Below are 22,613 nucleotides of genomic sequence, written 5' to 3'. Positions count from 1 at the left end.
CCACAAAAAATCAAACACTTGATTCCAAAGGAAATGAAACTCGTGTACTTAGATATTTTAATGCTCATTTCCATATTGAATAATTAATATAAGTATCTTTAACCTTTGTCCATTAAAAAAAGCTAAAGTGGTCACCTTTGATTAATAGTATATACCATGCATATCCAATTTAAAGAATATTTTCACTATTGAATTTATTCAACCATACTTTTATTTTGAAGTTACTTTTGTTATCTTAACAAGTTTTTTTTAAGTAAAAAAACAAAAAAATTCTTACTCTCATAATCAAAATTCATGAAATCTTAGACCTATCAGCTAAATTTATTTCTTAAAAAATTAATCCAACAATTCATAAAAGCCAAATGATTTTAAAATGGCTATAAAGTTGTCAACTGTGTTTATTTAATAATGGCGTCCAAATCTAATTTTTCTTTCAAAATTAATAAGAATAATAAAAAAGGTTCTAAAAATTGGGTTTAATGAGTATTTTAAAAATATGTATTTAATTTAGATTATAAATAAGTATAAATTATTCGTAATAAATGTATAAACTAGTCATTTATATTAATACTATATATATATATATATATATATATATATTAATTTTTATAACTTTATACTATATATTAATATATTATTTTGGTTTAAACACTGTTTTTTCTTTATATTTGTTTGAAAATTTCAATTCAATCATTAGATTTTGAGTCGTTTCAATTGAATATTTTTTAAAATGTGTAACAAATAGATCCAAATTGTTAATTTTGTCTAAATAGTTAACAAAGGTGTATAATAGACATGGTGATGTAAATTTTTTTTATCATGTGAAATTTAATTTTGGTTATTGGAAGAGATCTTGGTAGAAGAAGCCATGAATAGGAAGAAGACAAAGAGCAGTTTGATCTGCAAAATTAGCATGGTTAAGGACAAGGAAAAGGTTGAGGAGGTCAACAAGTTTGCAGTATAAAAAAAAGAACTTGACAAGTTTGTTGAATAGCAAGAACTTGGCAAGATTGCCAAATAGCAAGAACTCGACAAGATTGTCAAGTAGCAAAAAGAACTCAACAGGATTATGGAGTAGCAAAGAGAACTTAGAAAGTTTGTCAATTAATAAGGAAAGATCTGCTAGACATATGAACCAGTTGGTGAGGTTGGTAAGATATGTAGACAGACCAGACGACAAGGTGGAGGATATGAAGAACTTAGCAAGAGATCTAAGTAGTACGATGAACTCGGTAGAACAATTAAGCAATATGGATAAGCCGACCAGACAATTGGATATCCTAGAGAGGTTCTTGGACAACTCGTATAGCTTAAAGGAGCATGTAGAGAGCTTAGAGGAGAATGTAGAGAGCTCAGTGGAGCCTAAGGTAAGCTTGTTAAGCAACAAATTTGGAAATGGTGTGACAAATATGCTCGAGTTATGGATTGGAAGATGAAGGTCAAGGAGGAATTGAGCGAGTAAACGAACAACTCAAATAGCTCAATAAAGCATGTAAAGAGCTCGATAAAGTATGTTGATAGCTTGGTACGAAGCCCGAGTAGCTGGATGGATAGTCCAAATAGTATGGATAGCCTTGATAGCTTGGTAGAGTGAGTGAACAACTCAAAAGGAGCTTAGCATGTTGGTGTGAAGTGGTTGTGGTCTGTTTTTTCAAAAGGAGANTGATTGGGTGTTTAAAAAGTATAAAAAAAGAACCTTTCTGCTAAGAATTCTATGACTTGAACTGTGTTTGGTATGTATGATTCTCCCCATTCTGTATATCCATCTCTTGAGGCACTGTGGTCATTGCCATTCTGTGAACCTTCAGCTGCATGTAAGTCTATGATCACTTTCATTCCATGGTTTCTGCAAGTCATGAAGACTGGATTATTGGTAAGTGATGAAAAACTGGTGTGGATCGAAGCTGAATTAAATGCTTCATATTTTATCTGTTACAACATTAAACTGGCAGACTTACTGTGCCCAAATGAAAGCATTGTCCAATGCTGCTAATGATCCTCCGACAAAAGGCTTAGGGGGGTTTGGATCTTTAGCTATCCACCACCCAACAGGTATTCTCACTGCATTTAAGCCCTTTTCTGACATGAATCTGAAATCATCTTCAGTTATGTATGTGCTCCAGTGGTCCTACAACACCAGATTACACAGCTTGAGTTCCGTAAGAATGAAAATATAGTCTTTTGGAATGCTAACAGTTCATGAATTGAGGCATGTTCATGATGATTTGTTATCAAAAGATTCAAAATTTCTCACCCTCATGACTTGAGGAGCTCTGTCAGGACCATAACCATTAGTGAGTTGGTACTCCCCTTGTAAAGTGGTGTCTGGTACAATATTCATACGAAACACTGATGGATCTTTTTCATCCCAATTTGTGCCTTCATAATCTGCAGTCACTGATGTCTCGGATTGAACCTTAACATACAAAAATGCACAATTTTTAAGGTTTCCAAATATTAAGAATTACTTGTCAGTGTATTTGCAATGAGTAACATGTACCTGTAGAAACTTGCCATTTGATGCTTTGATTCTGATTCTGAAAGGGTCATTAAGATCCCTTGCAATCTCAAATGTTTCTGGTGTGCTGGGTGAGTCTGAAACTGCTACAATTTTGTTTCCACCCTCATGATTTTCCAGCCCCACAAATTTCTTGTTGAACACTCTCAAGTTGAAGGATGAGTCACTCACCCTCCACAGCTGCATAGAACAAGTGAATGTGATTCCTAATGCACATCAAAAGATTGTGATGAATCCTGATGAAGTTGAAGTCGAAAATCTACCTTGAACGTTTCCCAACCAGAAGCTGAATCACGGTTGGCTACAACATCAGCTCCACCTCCACCTTCAGAAGCCAGATACTTGTTAAACTTTGTGGACTTCAGTTGCACCTGAGTTCCATCCTGAAATATCAAAAACTCTTCCATTACCTCAAAGATTAAACAAAAAGAAAAAGGGTACCATGATCTGATATCATTCAACTTTTTCTCTTAATTTGCAAACTTTAAGATTTTTTATGCAGAATGATCTAGGAAAGAACATGATGGGGTTCTTCTGTGGGATCATAAATTAAAATTATACCAAGAGATCTTTGTTGATAATTCCATCAAAGAGAGACGGTTCTTGCATCCACCCCTCTGCAACCAACCAGTTTCCTAGATTCACAGCTTTGTATGGCAAATTTTGAGCAAGCAGAACATTCACAGCACATGACAGAAATAAACCAAACATGAAACTAAACCAGTGTCTGTCATAACTCATGATGAAACAGTTTGCTACCAAAGATTGCAATTCTCAAGTGTGCGTGTGTGTGTGATGTAACAAAGTAATAATTATTAGATTTTGAAATGCTGTTTATTGGCATAGATTTTGTAGATTTATAAAGTTAAAGTTTGCCTCTGTTTCTACGTGTTCTTCACTCTTATTTTCTAAGAACTGAATAACTAATAATTTGACAAAAAAAAGACTTTGACTATGAATGAGTTGAACAAAAGTAGAAGAAAAATACGTCTAACATGTACTGTTCTAGAATGAAATGGGGCCAGTCATTCATTACTTTCAGTTATATTTCAACATAGCATTTAGAGTTTAGCTATGCATAATATTTTTTAAAGTATTAATTACTTAAACAGTAAAAAAAAAAGTAGAATTTTAAGTTTAACTTAGTGTACTAATACTGATTCAGAAGCTATGTGTATATAACTTTTTTATGTTGAGAAATAGATATTTATGAGCAATTTGATAATAAATACTGTATATGTTTGATAAATTTTATTAAAATAAATTAATATATTATAATGTAAAATTTTTAATTTAATTCAATTTTATAAAATTAACTTAAAGAATAAAACTTGTATTCATTTATTTATATTTCTATTTTTAATAAAATTAAGTTTAGGTGTGTTAATAAGAGATCCATTTTTATTCATTAAAAAAGACAAGAAAAATAATGTTGTTTTAGATTGTAAATTAAACATTCTAAGAATATTTTGTATAAGAATTTACATATTATTTTTTATTTTTTGTTTATTTTTTGTATATTCTTTGTTATTATAATAAAAATGTTGGAGATGTTGATTTATCTTTCTCATTATGAAACTTTATTACGAGATTTGGAAATTTGTTTGAGAGGTGGTACATACATACGTATGTTAGTTAACAATAATTCAAACATTGTCTTAATATAACTTAATTGCTGTTACAGCGTTAACCACACAAGAGAGTCAACGTAAAAAAATGATTATATATTTTATCACTCAACTGCTATTATTTGATAGATTTTATCATTCAAAATTATTTCGCATCTTGAATTACAATATTTTATTTTTTATTTGTACATATTTTATGAATATGTTAAGATGTATTTAAATAAATAAAAAAGAATTCTTCAGACATAAGCTTCGTGCGTATGTAATTTTTTTTTGTTACTAGATTTTGTCGTCTTCTTTTTCTCTCTTTATCAAAGAAAAGTGCACAAAAAATTAAAACAAATTTTTTGTTACCACTTGTAAAATTGTGTTTTTTTATATTGTTTCCTTCTTTTTAAACACATCACTTTTTTGGGTATACTTCTTTTTATACAGTATCATTGTGTATTTAATGGATTAGTGGGATATATGAAAATAAAAATATGATAATAAAATGTATAATAATGATAATATAATATATTGTTGTGCCTACAAGTTCTAATCCAAATTTTGCCAAATTTGCAAAGAATAATATTGTGAAAGCCTCTCTCTTTCAATCCATGAAAAATTGAATTACCCATTTTACAAATCTTCTATGGCTGAATTTAAAAACCATTTTCATGAGTATTCATTTTTTGCAATTGGAGTTTATTGATTAATTAGGTCTTTTTGTCAGGCATGATTAAAGGATGAAAGTGAATGTGGTACATAATCTCTATATTCACATTTTTTATGTCATAATTTTAATTTCATTTTTGGTTATTGCAATCTTCCAATAAAGTATTTTCTAGACATAGTCAAGATAAAACCCTAATACCATATTTAAGCAATGTTTGACCAAGTTATTGGTGTTGAGAGAATAATTGTTTGGTTGAGAACACAAAAGTCATTCCCTCTTGTGGAAAAAACTTGCCAATATCCAATATTCTTCATTCATCATTTGCCTTCCAACTAATAAATAAGAAACTAAAATTATGCTATATATTTATGTAATTTATACATATTTTCTTCATTTAACTAACGAAAAATAACGATCAATTGCTTGTTTTATCCGTGTAATTAATTTATTATATACATATTCACTTTATAAGCCTCTTTTAGTCAGAGGATAAAAATTGTATGTGTAAGGACTAAAAAGATTACTTTTAAGCATACAAGAATTTTGATGAATGATTAAAACTTTAAATAAATTTGACCTAAAATTACAAAATTTAATTATCAGTTATAATATTTTGTGTTGACAAATCATAATCAACCAAGTCGTTGTAGTATAGTGGTGAGTATTCCCGCCTGTCACGCGGGTGACCCGGGTTCGATCCCCGGCAACGGCGTGCTGTTTTGTTTTGAGAGAAACAAGGTTGTTTTTTTATTAAGTAATTTCATTTCAACAACTATAATACCTAAAAAACGATGAACTAATAGTAGGAATTTCTCCAACAACATTGTTATGGACCATTCAATTGATTAGAACTCAAATCAAACTGAGGAAGATCATATGCTTTTGATGATAAGTTTGGCAACACACCAGAAATAAGATTGTTGAACAAGTTCAGACACAATTTTGTAAGATTCCAAAACCAGCCAGGTTTTTCTTCTGAAATTCCAACATTTGACATGTGAAGGGTAGAAAGATTCTTTTGGGTTTGAAGCCATTGTGGGAAATTTGTCCCTATTTTGCAAGAAGACATTTTCAAGTATTGCAATTTGAAAGGTGATATCCAATTCAAGCTTAAGTTGAAAGATGGCAGCATTGTAAATCATAGGGATTTGCCAGCTAATGTTTTAAGGAATTGAAAGAAAGATTAAGAAGTCTGAGGTTGGAAAGATATCCAATACTTTTTTGGGAGAATACCATTGTTTTATTGAGATCCATTAGGCTTCCACCCCCAACTTTCCCTACCCTTGTGAATATTGAAGAAGAAAATTTATTTGAGCTGAGATCAAGACCTTTTAAGAGAAGTTCAAAAATTAAAATGGTAAAGAGACTTAGGATTGATATCTCGAAGCTAACAAGTTCTATGAGATAGCATTGATTATACATATAAGATATTATTTATTTTGAAGTTTACAATTCTATTATTGTATCACTAAAATGGATTATTGTATTTGTTTATTTTGAAGTCTGAAATTTTATTATGATCACATTTAATTTTGTCTGAATTCTATTATATTGTTTTCTTTTTCTTCCTCTTGACATAAATATTGTTCATTTTTTCATAAATTTCTCATCATTTAAGAAGAGTATTGATGCTTTAACATTTTACATTTATTTGATATAGAATATAAAGATAAAATAATTATAAAAATATAATTTTTTGTATTTTTTTAAAGAATACAGAATAAAAAGTAAAAATAGATAATATTAAATAAATATAAAAATAGGTGTGTTAAAGAATATTTTTTATATTTAAGAATCATGAGGAAGAACAGACGTAATTAAACAATGAAAGGAAGAATTAAAGAAGACAGAAGATGAACACTTTGAGGCTTGATAGCTAAAAAATGCAACATTACCAGATTTCGTTAGAGAATTCAAACCATTTCCATAAAGTATAAAATTTAATGTATAGAACTAAAATTTTATCATTTACTGTGCAAAAATATTGAGCATCAGAGGCACAGCACCAGAGTCACTGACATGAAAATGTTGACCAATTCAAATTTTCTTTTTCTTGTCTTTAGTCAGTTAATGTAGACTGTTACACATTTCTTGAGCCCTTTAGATTTGTGTTACAGGCTCAACTTTAAATCTTATTCCATTCAATCTCATCAAAACAATGTATAAGATCATGTTTATATTTATTTATATACAATAAATTAATCTATTTATAGTTGTACATACGGTCCTTACTCTTGGTAGTACGATCCTCACAAATGATCCTCTTATATGGTCGTCTTTGTTGGGTTATTAGGCTTCCTTTCTATGTAGAGAATAAGTCCAAATAATGTGGACCTTTATGTCTCACTAGGTCAAATAGAGATGGGTCAGATTAGTAGGGCACATTAGAGTCATTTGAAGAGAGGCAAAAACCAAGTAAGAGAAAAAAAACAGAGAAAGTCATTTCCGCATAACCCTAAACATAAACTGGTGTTTTCGTCGCTGTGAAGTCATTCACCGTTGGATCGAGCTGAGTTTTGGATAGTAGGTTCCAGACATATGGTTCTTCATTCTGACCGTTCGGATCGTCAATCGGATGTCTAGATTGGGAGAAATTGATCCCGCACCTGCAGCCCTGTTTTGGAGATTTTTCATCTTCTTGGTTCTCATTTGTAAGCATTTGTGCTTATTTAAATTGGCTTATTGAACACATCATTTGGTGTTATTATTGGAGACTCTTTTGTACCCTATTATTGATCATAATGGATTTTTCTTTAGTCTGAACGACTAGTGGTTTTTTACCCTTGCATTGAGGGGTTTTCTACGTTAAAAATTGTTGGTGTCTCTTTGTGCTTTGGATTCTATTTTTGTTCTCTTTGTTTGGTGCTCCTCACAGATTCTCGCAAGAAAGGGGATTGAATTTCCGCTGCGTTATTACTCTTTGCCAAATTGTTTTTTTTTTTTTGGTCTTTCCCCATCAGAGTGGCATTAGAGCTCTTTGGTTAAGGGACTGTTTAGTTTGCGTGAATGATGGAGGCACATACAAAATTGATTCCTCTGAATGGAGAAATTATCACCTATGGAAAGGCAAGATGAAGAATTTGCTATTTGTGAAAAATTTGCATCTTCCTGTTTTTTCTTCCAATAAGCCGAAATCCAAGTAAGATGAAAAATGGGATTTTGAACATCAACAGGTATGTGAATTTATCAGGCAGTTTGTTGATGATCATGTTTATAATTTTGTTGCTAATGAGACACAATGCGAGAAGCCTATGGGATAAGCTTGAGTCCTTGTATGCCTCTAAGTTAGGAACTAATAAATTCTACTTGTTGAAAAATTTTGTGGAGTTGAAGTACAAGGAAGGAAATCCTGTTTCAAATCACTTGAGTGAATTTAAAGGACGCTATGATCAATTAGCAGGAGTGGGTATAAAATTTGATGATGATCTATTGGGCTTATTCCTATTAAACTCTTTACCGGATTCGTGGGAGATATTTCGGGTTTTCATGATAAGTGCTACCCCTAATGGTGATATTTCTTTGCAAATGGCAAATAGTGGTGCTCTTAATGAGGAGATGAGAAGGAAGACACAGGGTACTTCATCTCATTCAGAAGTTCTTATTACAGTGAATAAGGGGAGAAGCCAGAAGAAAGAACAAAATAGTGGTAGAGATAAAAGCATGAGCAAGTCCAAGTCTCGGTACAAGAATGCGGAGTGTCACTATTGTCACAAAATAGGGCATATAAAGAAGAACTATTTTTTGTTGAAGAAAGAGAGCAAAGACAAAAAGGGTAAGCAAAGAAAAAAAGATATTGATGATGGTGATCGTGTTACTACTACTACTACATGTGGTGACCTTATTTGTATCTGATGAGAGCATGTGGATAATTGATAATGGTGCTACACTGCATGTTACGGGTTCTTCACATCTTATACACCTGGTGATTTTGGAGTATTGAAGATGGGTAATGATGGAGTGTCTAAGGTTATTGGTGTTGGTGATGTTCACTTGCAAACCAACATGGGGATGCAGTTGTTGCTTAGAGGAGTTAAACATGCTCCAGATGTTTGCTTTAACTTGATTTTTGTGCAGGTACTTGATGATGGTGGATTTGATAACCACTTTGGTTCTGGAAAGTGGAAGCTCACCAAAGGTAACACTATTGTGGCTAAAGGGGAGGAAAACTCTAAGCTTTACTGGAAAAAAGCTTTGGCTGCTAAAGATAGTGTGAATGTCGTGTATATGGAGTCATCTTTGTGACACAGAAGGCTTGGGCATATCAGTGAAAAAGGACTTAACTGGTTAGTTAAAAAGGATGTTCTCTTAGGATTGAAGAGTGTAGAGTTGGAGAAATGTTCTCACTGCATGGCTGGTAAACAAACCAGAGTATCCTTCAAGAAGCATCCTCCTTCCAGGAAGTCAGAGTTGCTTGAATTGGTGCATTATGATGTTTTTGGCCCATTGAAGGTAAAGTATTTTAGTGGTGCACTTTACTTTGTTAATTTTATTGATGATTGTTCCAGGAAGCTTTGGGTTTATGCTTTACAGAGAAATGACCAAGTGTTGGACAAGTTTAAAGAATTTCATGCTTTGGTTGAGAGGCAGTCAGGCAAGAAGCTGAAGCGCATTCGTACTGACAATGGTGGTGAATATTGTGGACCATTTGATGCTTATTGTAGACAGTATGGTATTGCACATGAGAAGACTCCTCCCAAAACTCCTTAGTTGAATGGTTTAGCAGAGAGGATGAACATGACATTGATTGAAAGAGTTAGGTGTATGCTTTCTGAAGCAAAATTGCCTAAACATTTTTGGGGTGAGGCATTGTTTACAGCAGTGCATGTTATTAATCAAAGTCCTGCAGTTGCTTTGAACTCTGAGGTTCCAGACAAGTTTTGGTTTGGCAAGAATGTTACTTATGATCATTTGCGTGTCTTCGGTTGTAAAGCATTTGTTCATGTTCCAAAGGATGAAAGATCCAAGTTGAATGTGAAGACAAGGCAATGCATCTTCATTGGTTTTGGTTAGGATGAATTTGGCTACAAGTTGTATGACCCCGTTGAAAAGAAAGTTATTAGAAGTTGTGATGTGCAATTCATGGAAGATCAAACCATTGAAGATATTGATAAGGTGGAGAAGTTTACACCTAAGGAAGATGGTAATGTGGCTATGTTGATCCAATTCGGTTGTCTATTAATGATTTGGATATTGATGTTCACGATGATGAACAACATGGTGATATTGATAATCAGCAGGTTAAAGATAGCTTGGATGTTCCTATTGATAATGTTGATGAAGAGGAACATGATGTGTCACTAGATGAGAATCTTAGTGATGTACCTGAGTTACCAGAAGCTCAACCCAAAAGATCTGACATGCCAAAACAACCTTCTAAGAAGTACTCTACCAATGATATGTGATGTTGACCGATGACGGAGAACCTGAATGTTATGAGGAGGCCATTGAAAGTGAAGAAAAGCAAAAGTGGTTGGATGCAATACAGGATGAGATGAAATCTCTGCATGATAATCACACTTATGACTTGGTGAAGTTACCTAAGGGTAAGAAAGCCTTAGAGAACATGTGGATTTTCAGGGTGAAGCAAGAGAACAATTCTACATCTACCAGATATAAAGCCAGATTAGTGGTGAAAGGCTTCAGACAAAGAAAGGGTGTTGACTTCAATGAGATTTTCTCACCTGTGGTGAGGATGACATCCATCAGAACTGTGTTAAGTTTAGCTGCTACTCTAGATTTGGAGATTGAGCAGATGGATTGAAGACAACTTTCCTTCATGGTGATTTGGAGGAAGAGATTTACATGAAGCAACCAGATGGTTTTTTTGTTGAAGGCAAGGAAAACTATGTGTATAGGCTACGAAAAAGCCTATATGGTTTGAAGCAGGCTCCGAGACAGTGGTATAAGAAGTTTGAGTCAGTTATGTGTGAGCAAGGCTACAAGAAGACTACTTCTGACCATTGTGTTTTTGTCAGAAAATTTTATGAGAATGATTTCATTATACTGTTGTTATATGTTGATGACATGCTTATTGTTGGGAAAGATGTATCCAAAATTGACAGGTTGAAGAAGCAACTGGGCAAGTCATTTGCCATGAAAGCACGGGAGCTGTTAAGAAGATTCTTGGTATAAGTATCACTCGTGATAGAAAAGAGAAGAAACTTTGGCTATCACAGGAGCACTACATTCAAAAGGTGTTGCAAAGATTCCAAATGAAAAATGCTAAAGTTGTAAGTACTCCTCTTGCTACTCATTTTAAGTTGAGTGTTAAACAAAGTCCTTCAAATGAAGGTGAGAAGATGGATATGAGCAAAGTTCCTTATGCTTCTGCGGTGGATAGTTTGATGTATGAAATGGTATGTACAAGGCCTGATATTGCACATGTTGTTGGTACAGTCAGTAGATTTTTGTCAATCCAGGTAGAGAGCATTGGAATGCTGTGAAATGGATTTTGAGGTATCTTCGTGGTACTAGTGGTTTGAGGCTTTGTTTTGGAGGTGATAAGCCTACTTTGGTGGGTTACTCAGATTCAAATATGGCTGGAGACATTGATTCCAGAAAGTCTACTTCAAGCTATTTGATTCATTTTGTAGGGGGAGCCTTAGCTTCGCAATCAAAGTTGCAAAAGTGTGTAGCATTGTCTACTACTGAGGCAGAATTCATTGCACTTACTGGAGCATGTAAGGAGTTCTTATGGGTGAAGAAATTCTTGCAAGAGCTTGGTTTTGTGCAGGAGAAATACTTGTTGTTTTATGACAGTCAAAGTGCTATTCATCTTGGTAAGAATCAAACTTTTCATTATAAATCCAAACATATAGATGTGAGGTATCATTGGATACGTGATGTTTTGTATGCTATGTTGTTGGAATTAGCTAAAGTTCATACAGATGATAATGGTGCTGATATGATGACCAAGGCATTGCCAAGAGGAAAGTTTGAAGTTTGTTGTGAGATTGCCGGTTTGGAGGATATCTCCACATAGTCGTGAGGGGGAGATTTTGTTGGGTTATTGGGCTCCCTTCCTATGTGGAGAATAGGCCCAAATAATGTGGACCTTTATGTCTCACTAGGTCAAATAGAGATGGGTCAGATTAGTAGGGCACATTAGAGTCATTTGAAGAGAGGCAAAAGCCAAGTGAGAGAAAAAGGAAGAGAAAGAGTTATTCCCGCATAACCTTAAACTTGCATTGGTGTTTTCGTCGCTGTGAAGTCATTCATTGTTGGATCGAGCTTATTTTTGGACAGTAGGTTCCAGACATATGGTTCTTCATTCTGACCGTTCGGATCGTCAATTGGAGATCTAGATTGGGAGAAATAGGTCACGCACCTGCAGCCCTGTTTTGGAGATTTTTCATCTTGGTTCTCATTTGTAAGCATTTGTGCTTATTTAAATTGGCTTATTGAACACACCATTTGGTGTTATTATTGGAGACCCTTTTGTACCCTATTATTGATCATAGTGAATTTTTCTTTGGTCTGGACGACTCGTGGTTTTTTACCCTTGCATTGAGGAGTTTTTAACGTTAAAAAATTGTTGGTGTCTCTTTGTGCTTTGGATTCTATTTTTGTTCTATTTGTTCGGTGCTCCTCACAGATTCTCGCAAGAAGGGGGATTGAATTTCCGTTGCGTTATTACTCTTTGCCAAATTGTTATTTTTTTTTTGTCTTTCCCCATCAGTCTTCTTGTACAGTTCTCTCATAGTCGTCCTTCTACGTCGACCTCCTAGGTGGTCCACCGTCCTCCCAGAACGTCCTCTCATGGCCGTCCATCTAGGTCGTGCCAACTGGTAATGACTCATTAATCCCTTTATTCAGATTAAGGTTTGATTAGACCGTCATTAAGCCAGCGAAAGGTAAATACACATCACAATAGTATAAATAAAAGTATCAGGTATGACTTTATGATACGATGCACATTATATGCATCACTTACATAGCTAACCGTTCGGTTATATTACTAACTTGAGTGTCGGAGTGCATTTGATAGGTACCCGTCCACTTGGCTTGGACAAGGAGAAGGGAGAGCGAACAACGTAACTTGGAGGATGGAGGACAACTAGGGAGCCCATCCGGTCTTCAAGAAAACCTAAAGTGCTTTGAGTAAGGGACTTCAACCCTATACCCGAAACATTTTGGCGACCACCGTGGGACCGAGTGAGTATCCCCAATTGTAGCCATAAAGAACCAGTGAGTGGTGCTCTAAAGGACGTCAACCTTTCGACCTCAGGAAGTCGATCATTCAACCGTTCGACCATCTGGCCTCAGGTACTTAACCAAATTTGGTATCAACAATCCGTCCATAATTGCTCAGCCATGTGGCCTCACAGTGACTTAGCCAAATTTGGCATCAACTATCTGGTCATCCAGCCTCAACTGCTCGGTCATCTGGCCTCACAATTTCTTAGCCAAATTTGGCATCAACTATTCGGCAATCCAGCCTCACAAGGACTTAGCCAAATTTGGCATCAACTATCCGGTCATCTGGCCTCAACTGCTCGGCCATGCGGCCTCACAGTGACTTAGCCAAATTTGGCCTCAACTGCTCGGTTATCCGACCTCATAGGGACTTAGCCAAATTTGGCGTCAACCATCCAGCCATCTAGCCTCACAAGTACTTTGAGTAAGGGAGCTCGTCTGGTCTTCAGGAAAACCTGGAGTGCTTTGAGTAAGGGACTTCAACCCTATACCCAAAACAATAGTGGAATTGGAATTTCTATAAACTTATATAAGAAAGAAATTATGAATATAGTACGTTAATTAACTTAAAAAATTATAAAATTTAATATAAGTAAAAATTACAAATATTATAATATTTCATCCACATTAATTAATTATAAATTATAAATTTTTAATATAAATAACAATGTTAGTGCAAATTTAAAATATATAAACTAGAGTTGTCAAAATGGGTCACAACCGCAGGCCAACTTGGCCCACCATGAATTCAAGTCGGGTTGGGTTTGAAAATTTAAAGTTTTGTATGCGGGTCAGATTTCAACCTGACTCGTTTAAATCTGGCTCATCTAGATTGAACTCGTGGTGAGCCAAGTTGGCCAACCAACCCACCTACCTAATTTTATTTTTTTTATTATTTTATTTATGAAACCCTAAAAAATAAAATACTCTCTTCACCGTGGTACTCTGCTCTCACTTCATGGTGCTCTCACTTCATGGTGCTCTCACTCTCACTTCACTAAAAGTCTTCAAGGAGCAGGTAAAACACCCTTCCTTTTTTCTTCTCTTTTCTCAACATTTTTGTTTTCTCACTTCTCTTTCTTTTTTTTTTCGAAAACCCTATAATGACGAAAATAGGGGTTTACGAATTTGTTATTTGTTATGGTTTTCTTTGTCCGTTACGAGAGCTATTGTAGGGGATTTGAAGATGTGTAATGGTTTTTTTCCTGTTCTGACATGCTTGTATCAAAGTTTGTTCATTTTAGTTAAACAATTTGAGTATACATTATTTGAACAAGTTGGAGCTGCTTTTGATATCTTTGCATTTGGGAAATTGTGTTACAGTTTAAACTATTAATTTTTTGTTGATTTTGTTGAGTATTGGTTCTCTTTTTTTAACTAATGTTTTCTTATTGATTGTTGGAATTGTTTTGACTCCATTATTTGACCTCATTTTTAGTGATATTCATCGTGTTGTTGCTTATCTCATCTTTCATGTATGTCGATTGGTTGTGCAACTACAAGTAGGTATCGTTATATATATTTTCTTTTGTGTTGTGAATCAAAACTTTTGTTGGTTCTAGTTTTCGAGTTGTAGTTGCAGCATAATTATTCGTGTGTCTAGTATATGCTTCGCTCTTGTGTTTGGGGTCTTGACCATGCGTTTATATTTTTGCTGCGAGATGTTCTGATTTCAGGAAATATTTATTTGTGGTTTATGAGACAATAAGAAGGAGGATCAAGGGTTGCAATAGTTGATGTGCTCAACTACATTCAGGTTGGTTTGGCATTTCTTCCTTTTGCATATAATATAGAATTATTGTACATGCTTGTACTGTTGGGATTGAGGATTGTTCTGTAGCAAACAAAGATAATGACTTATGAAAGGCCAACAGATCAGAAACATGAATCAAACTGATGCTTTTTGGTTTATTCAAGTATTATTCCTGACTGTGAGTTCAAATGGTATCACAGTGTACAAAACAAAAGCTACAATACTAAAAAGCTCTCAACAACGAAGGAATACGTCTATAGAGAGAGAGAAAGAATTCTCAATCATTGCCTCCCCTCAATTGTTAACTAATTCCCCTTTTTGTAACCATCCTTTTCCCACAGAAAATCCCTCAACCGTGTATTCTCCTTTCTCTCCCTCACGTGTCTTTGTCTGCCACTACCTTCTGCAGAAGGTGCCATGTGGCCATGTGACTCATCTTTATTCTCCATTTCCATTTTCCATTCTACCCCTGTAGTGGCCAATTTATTCTCGCTCGTTACAATACCCTTCCCATCAACATTAACCTTATACTCAAGGTTAAAGTCAGGGTAAGCTTGGACAAACTCTTTAAGGTCTTCCCATGCGGCTTCTATTTCAGATAATCACAGTCCAGTGGACTAAGACTTGAGAAATGTGGTTGGACCTGCGGAGTATGTCTCGTTTATGAAGGATAGCTTGTGACATCAACAAAGGACCCTCGGGTAGTGTCGTCAATGGGAGGGGGAACATAGACAATGTCATGGGGACCCTTGCATTCTTTTAACTGAGATATATGGAAGATTGGGTGGATTTTAGCCGTTTCAGGCAATAACAGTTTATAGGCCACTGAGCCAATTCAAGCTATGATTGGGAATGGACCAAAATATCTCAGTCTTAGTTTCTAGTTTTTTCTCAAGGCAATGAAATTCTGTCTCTATGGTTGGAGTTTAATCAAAACCAAATCGCCCACCTTCAGTTCTTTATGCATGCATTTGTTATCTGCATATTTCTTCATCTTTTTTTGTGCTTTAAGAAGTTGCCTCTTCAATTGAGCCAAAGCCCTGTCCCTTTCCCCTGAGAGCTCTTGGACTGATGGTGGATCTTTAGGATCCATTGTATATTTCATGATGGTCAGTGGATTTCGGTCATACACCACCTTAAATGGTGTTGTTTGTGGATTGCTGTGAAATGTTGAGTTATACCAAAACTTTGCTCATGTTAACAGTCTAGTCCAGGTCTTAGGATTATCAAAAGTAAAGCACCTTATATACATCTCTATACATTTATTTAGTGCTTCTGATTGGCCATCGGATTGCGGGTGGTAAGCCGTAGACATGTTCAATGTTGTGCCACTCAACTTGAAGAGATGTTGCCAAAATTGACTAATGAAGATTTTATCTTTGTCAGAAACGATAGCTCTAGGGAACTCATGCAGTTTGACAACCATGTGGATGAACAATTTTTGCACTATCTTACTAGTATAATCCGCTTTCAGGGGAGCAAGGTGAGCATACTTAGATAATCGGTCAATGAAAACCATGATTACGGTATACCCATTGGAAGGTGGAAGACTCGTAATGAATTCCATAGCTATATCCTCCCAAACTTGATTTGGAATTGGTAGTGGGTGTAGTAACCCTACTAGAAGGGTGATGGCAGATTTAGCTTTTTGGCAAATAAGGCATTCTTGGACATACTGAGTAATATCCTTGAGCATGTCAGGCCAATAAAACTGGGAAGACAGTCGAGCCATAGTTCTAGTTATTCTAGCATGACCCTCTAATTTTGGACTATGGTATTCCTTGAGCAACAATTGTATGATTTCTTCATCTCTAGGAATTACCACTATGTGCTTCCAATGTAAAAGTCCATCAGAGTATGAGTAATTAATATTAGGTGGTTTCCCTATTGCACAGGCTTGTATAACAGCTTGAAGATGAGGATCAAGTTGTGTTGCGTTCTGAATTTTGGACATCAAAGTAGTCTCTCTATTGGACCATGCCATAGAGAAGGATCTGGGCAAGGCATCTGCGGCCTGATTATCTTTCCCTGGTTTGTATTTAATGGTGAAATCATATCCCAAAAATTTGTGCAGGCGTGCCTGTTGCTCAGGGGTTTGGAGGGATTGATCCATTAAACTTTTGAGGCTTTTTTTATCAGTTCGAATGATGAACTTGTGAGCAAGCAAATAATGTCTGAATTTGACAATGGCTTCTGTGACTTCATAAAACTCCCTCGTATAAGCAGATTTGTGTTGCATCCTAAAAGATAATTTTTTGGAAAAGAAGGCTATATGATGCTTGTCTTGACTCAAAACTGCACCAATCCCCAAACCGGATGCATCAGTCTCCAAAACAAAGGGTTTGGTGAAATCTGGTAGTGCTAGTATAGGAGCTGTGGTGATTGCTTGTTTCAAGGCCTCAAAAGCTTGAGTTACAAGTGATGTCCATTGAAAATTATCCTTTTTAAGGAGATTTATCAAAGGGTGAGCTATTGTAGCATACCCTTTTATAAAGCGTTTGTAATAGCTTGTTAGACCAAGGAATCCTCTCAATTGTTTTGTGTTTTGAGGGCATGGCCACTATAAAACAGCTTGAACCTTGCTAATGTGGCCTAAGCAATCCACTTGAGAGAGACCAAAAGAGCATTTGGATAATTTGGCATATAATTGGTTTTCTTTCAAGATGTGCAAAACTGTTTTCAAGTGACCAAGATGAGCAGACCAAGAAGGGCTATATACGAGAATGTCATAAAAAAAATCAATACAAATTTCCTTAGAAAGCCTTGGAATATGTCATTCATGAGAGCTTGAAAAGTTGTTGGTGCATTTGTTAATCCAAATGGCATGACAAGCCATTCATAGTGACCTTGATGGGTTTTAAAGGTAGTTTTGAATCTGTCAACAGGATGGACCAAGATTTGGTGATAGCCTGATCAAAGATCCAACTTAGAGAAGAATTTAGCACCAAATAATTCATCGAGTAGATCCTCCACAGTTGGGATAGGAAATCTGTCTTTGATTGTGACAACATTCAATGCCTTGTAGTCAGTACAAAATCTCAAAGTACCATCTTTCTTTGATCGCCCTCAAATTAATTAAGAATGTACTTTAATTTGTTTGAAACTTGAACAATAATCAATTGAAGAATTATTTGTGGATAACCAATGATGAATCTATCTTGGAAAAGTAGTGGAATTAGCCTATTTCATCATAATTATTTCTAAGTTTCTTCTTTGTTCTTCAAACATTAATTCCATTAGTATAGTTTCTTACTGTCATTCTTGAGCATTGCATAGCATTCATAAGATTCAAATATTGAAAAGCAATCCTGTATTTGTTGGGAGACGACTCACAGTTGCTTTAACCATATCTACTTTCTTGACTACTGACTTGGCAATATTGAAGTTGCCTTGAAAAGTAATATTAATTTGATAGCTTCAACAACAACGTATCATAAGGATTTGGGTAGAGAAAGTAAGAGACCTAGGATAAGTACTTCAAAAGTTTAGGATCATTTTACGAAAATTGGTATTAAAGATGGTAAAGAAAAGGCAAAGTGCAATGGATGTGGTGTAGAGTATGTTGCTCATGGATCAAAAATAGGGACCTCATCAATGTTGCATCATTTGTCAAAGTGTTTGATCCTAAAGAAATTAAAATACAATAATGTGGAGAAAATGGTAATTGATCATGCTAGGAAATTAAGATCTAGGGAAATTGACCATAAAGTTGTAAATGACCTTATTTCAATGGCTATTATTCAACATGGGCTTCCATATAATTTTGTTGAATATAAGTGGATTAAAGAATTACTTGTATATCTAAATCCAAATGTAAAAGTTCCAAGTAGGAATACAATTGTTTCTAATATTTCAAAGAAATTTCATGAACACAAAGAGAGGGTCAAACTTGCAATGCATAAATCTCATAGAATTTGTTTAACATCTGATTGTTGGACTTCAATAAATCAAGAAGGGTTTATCTGTTTGATTGCTCATTTTGTTGACGCTGATTGGAACTTGAATAGTAGGTTTATTGCCTTTTGTAAAATGGAATCTCAACATACTGGTCATGATTTGGCACAAAAAAATTTTGCTTTGTTGCTTGATTGGGAAATAGATAGGAAGATTTTTTTCTATCACATTAGACAATGCTAGTGCCAATGAGGTGTTGCATAAAATTTGAGTGAGCAATAGAAAGATTAATCCTTTTACTTGTGAAGAAAAGATTAAATTTTTAAAGGATAACATGTATAAGTTGTTTGAAGAATATGTCAAATTAAATTCAATTGAGTCAAACACTTCAAGTTCTCAAGTTTCCCTTCCAACACAACAACCTTCTTTTACTAATGATGAGCCGGTGATGGATGCTTTTGATGTAAGTTTTTAGTTCTCAACTTATTTTATTTTATTTTTTACTTATGATGAATGACATATTAAATATGTTTCATGATGTTTTAGGAATATGTGGATTATTTGAGCCAACATGTTAATGACATTGGAAGGCCTAAATTGAACCTTTATTTAGATGAAGGGAATCTTAATCCAAAATTTTTTGATAAGTTGGATGTATTAAGTTATTGGAGGGATCGTCAAGATCGATATCCAAACTTATCTAAGATGGCTTGTGACATTCTTAGCATTCCAATCACAATAGTTGCTAGTAAGTCTGCCTTTAGTCTTGGTTCTTGTGTGTTAACCAAATATCGTTCCTCCATTCTTCCATAGAATGTTGAGGCGCTCATTTCAACTTAAAATTGGTTACATGGTTTTGAATTAATAGGTAGCATTATTATTAGTACTATGAATTAACACTTTTTTTTATTGAATTGTAGATGGGGACAAAGAAGAAGATGATTCAAGAGAGAAAAATATTGTGGATTTATCCATTCAAGATTCTAATATTGTAAATGGATAAGGAACACAAAAAATGATGAATATAAGAAACTTATTTGTATATTTTTTGTGTTTGTTTTTGGATGACTGTCAATACATAATTTCGTCCGGATTGGTAAATAAAGATTATCTGGAGTTAAAAAGAACTATGTAACCCTGATTTCTCATTTTAAATGAGAATACCTAGAAGCAAGGTCAATCATTGTCGGGCCCAAAAAACTAAAAAATATATTTTGTTCCTTTAGAGTGTCTTTTTTTGGGACAATTAAACATTTTGAAAACTACATCACAATCGCGTATTTAATTAAGGGTACTGCCTTCGGGCAGGCGTTGTAGGGTGCTAATACCTTCGCTACGCGTAACGACTCCCGAACCTAGAATCTCGTTTTCATAGATCGTGTCTTTCTTTATGGTTTTTTCATAGTTTTCCACAATAAACTATGGTGGCGACTCCAAAATATCTTTTCCAAACCCGTCTTTTTTTGGTTCGTCGTCCCGTTGCAATTCTAGTTACGACAATGACATTTGCATTGTATTGTACTTTTTATTATTATTTTGAATTTTCTTCAATTTAACATCATTTTTTGGGAGTGAAATTTCTTTAGATTTTAATTACAGAAAGTTTGTAATTTTTTTTTTAAAAGAATTGTAAATAAATGAGCGAGTGAGCCAACCCGTTTACCCACCAACCTGTGATGGTTCGGGCCAAGTTCAAATTTTTCTGGCTCGCTAATAAATGAGCCGAGTTGGGTTGGCTCATTAAGTGACCAACTATGAGCCAACCCAAGGTCGGGTCGGGTGGCCCATTTTGACAACACTAATATAAACACGATTTTTTGAAAATCAACATCAAGTCATAACTACTAGTTGTTTTGAATTTTTTTTTCAATTATTCAACGATAAATAGCAAGGATGACAAAATAGAATCATAGACCCATCAACCACCTCATCAAAATTTTGGTGTTTCACCCTCACCTCTAAGGATGGCAACGGGTCCGGTCGGGCATAGATACTGCCTACCCGCAACCCAACCCGCTAGATAAAATTGTATCCGCTACTCGACCCGCTACCCGCGTGGGTATCCGTTTTCAAAATACCCGTGGGTATTTTAAAACCCGTGGATAGCCGCAAAAAAAATATTTTCTACATTTTAAAAATAAAATTTAAATAAAATTACAAAAATATATATAATATAATATAAATTAAAATTTAATTTTAATTAAATTTAACCTAATAAAAGATTATTTTATTTTATTTTTAATTAAATTTAATTAAAAAATATATAAATTAACTTTTTTATTATTTTTTGCGGGTAACGGATAGTCGCGGGTCGGGTAGTATACTACCCGTACCTGACCCATTTAGAAGCGGGTGTTAAAATACTCGCTATCCGTTACCCTCAGATAGTAAATATCCGTGGATAGTAACTATCCATCGTGAATTTTACCCGCAGATAGTCGTGTCCGCAGATTTTTTTTCCATCCCTACTCACCTCCAAGGGTTTCATCCTAACCTCCAAAATTTTCTTAAATACCCATAATGCCCTCCTATAAAATGCCGTTAATTTTTAATAAAACGAAAAGAATATTTGACCAGATTCTTTGATTTAGTTTTCTCCTTCTTAGAAATTTTTTCTTGTACTTTTATTTCTGTTTCGGATCTCAAGAGTATGTTTGAGGTTAAAACATTGGAACACCCTTAACCGACGTTCGAACTGCAGTTAAGGGGTCATCGACGTTCAAACGCTGGTTAAGGGTCATCGTAGTTTGAAGTACGACTGAACCTTAATCGGTGTTCGAACGCTGGCGACCCTTATCCGCATTCAAACGTCGATTAAGGGTCCATCACATTTCGAATGTCAGTTATGATTTTGTTGTAGTTCGAAAGCACCAACCTCAATGCAGAGCGCGACTGAGACACAAAGAGGTGTAGCGACACAAGAAGGGAGACACAAAGCGACGAGAGAAGAAGAGAGACACAAAGCAGCAACAAAGCAAGAGAGCGAGTGTAGGAGTTGAAGGTGGAGGGGAAAATTTGAGACACGACTGAGAATGGGTTTTGGGGTGTAAGGTTTGGCTTTTAATTTTTGAAAAATAATCTCAGTAAAAGATTCTTTCATTCTTTTTGTAAATTGTGCAACATTCAGAAGGATAATATGGTAAATTTAGAGGTGCAAGAAGAATTCTTAGAGGTGTAGGGAGAACATCTCTTGGAAGTCTCTCTTTGCTTTCTCTAGCTTTTTCCCCTCCTTCATTTTCTCCATCTTTCTCCAGATAAATCCTCATACCAGCTTCTTTTGGTTGTATAGTCTAACTTTTTATAGTTTTTTAATAAACTTAAAACTACTTAAAATATTATTTAAATTTATCATATCAATTTTAAATACCAATTTATTTTTAATAAATTAAAAAATGTCATACAATTTATTTTATAAAAAAATTAAATTAAATAAAATAAAAACTAATAGAATAATTAATCATTTATAATTAAATTATAAAATCACAAACTAATACAATAAATTAAATATTTATAAATAATCAGATATACTTAAAAAAATCCAAAATAATAATACTTAAGACTACCGAAAAAATATTTTGAAATTTTCATATCAATTTTAAATAAATTTACCAATTTTAAATAAATTTATTTTTTTAATAAATTAAATAAACTCATACAAATTATCTAATTAAACATTTAGAAATAATATAATAAAAAAAATTAAAAATATTCTAATAAACCTATACAAATATTATATTATAGAATAAATTAATAATTTATAATTAAATTATAAAATCATAAACTAATACAATAAATTAAAATTATATAAATAATCTAATATACTTAAAAAAACACTAAAATAAAAATAATTAACACTACCTAAAAAATATTTTAAATTTTTCATATTAATTTTTTAAAAAAATATTTTTTAAATAAATTAAATAAATTCGGACAAATTATCTAATTAAACATTTAAAAATAATATAA

At 34.1% G+C, this 22,613-nt stretch overlaps 2 protein-coding genes and 1 non-coding gene across 3 annotated transcripts; 2 read left to right on the top strand and 1 right to left on the bottom strand.

The window, feature by feature from the left end:
* Positions 1-838: 838 nt before the first annotated feature.
* Positions 839-3,420, bottom strand: LOC148201552 (uncharacterized). The gene is made up of 7 exons (XM_088109430.1): positions 3,080-3,420; positions 2,782-2,901; positions 2,501-2,698; positions 2,255-2,416; positions 1,959-2,128; positions 1,697-1,846; positions 839-1,211 (listed from the first exon to the last, which is right to left on the bottom strand). The coding sequence occupies exons 1-7, from the start codon at positions 3,257-3,259 to the stop codon at positions 839-841; spliced, it is 1,353 nt and encodes a 450-aa protein (XP_087965556.1). The 5' UTR covers positions 3,260-3,420.
* Positions 3,421-5,444: 2,024 nt separating this feature from the next.
* Positions 5,445-5,516, top strand: TRNAD-GUC (transfer RNA aspartic acid (anticodon GUC)). Its single transcript has one exon. It is a non-coding gene; the product is annotated as a tRNA-Asp (tRNA).
* A 12,894-nt stretch (positions 5,517-18,410) lies between these two features.
* Positions 18,411-19,650, top strand: LOC148201551 (uncharacterized). The gene is given in 4 exon segments (XM_088109429.1): positions 18,411-18,801; positions 18,920-19,110; positions 19,194-19,515; positions 19,568-19,650. Coding segments are annotated over 4 exon segments (987 nt in total).
* The last annotated feature ends 2,963 nt before the right edge of the window (positions 19,651-22,613 follow it).

The sequence above is a fragment of the Vigna umbellata genome, chromosome 3 (assembly GCF_029865625.1).
Source record: "Vigna umbellata cultivar VRB3 chromosome 3, Vumbellata_1.0, whole genome shotgun sequence".
NCBI classification, from domain to species: Eukaryota; Viridiplantae; Streptophyta; class Magnoliopsida; order Fabales; family Fabaceae; genus Vigna; species Vigna umbellata.
The sequence above is the reverse complement of the archived record's forward strand: the minus strand, read 5'-3'. Positions and strand labels throughout refer to the sequence as shown.

Bases quoted from the DNA above. Each gene is read 5' to 3' on its own strand.
- LOC148201552 (XM_088109430.1), bottom strand. From the start codon at position 3,259: ATGAGTTATGACAGACACTGGTTTAGTTTCATGTTTGGTTTATTTCTG. The intron at 2,699-2,781 runs GTAGATTTTCGA...TGTTCTATGCAG, and splicing joins CTGGTTGGGAAACGTTCAAG to CTGTGGAGGGTGAGTGACTC. The intron at 1,212-1,696 runs GTTCTTTTTTTA...CGTACTACTTAG, and splicing joins ATAGAATTCTTAGCAGAAAG to ATCTCTTGCTAAGTTCTTCA.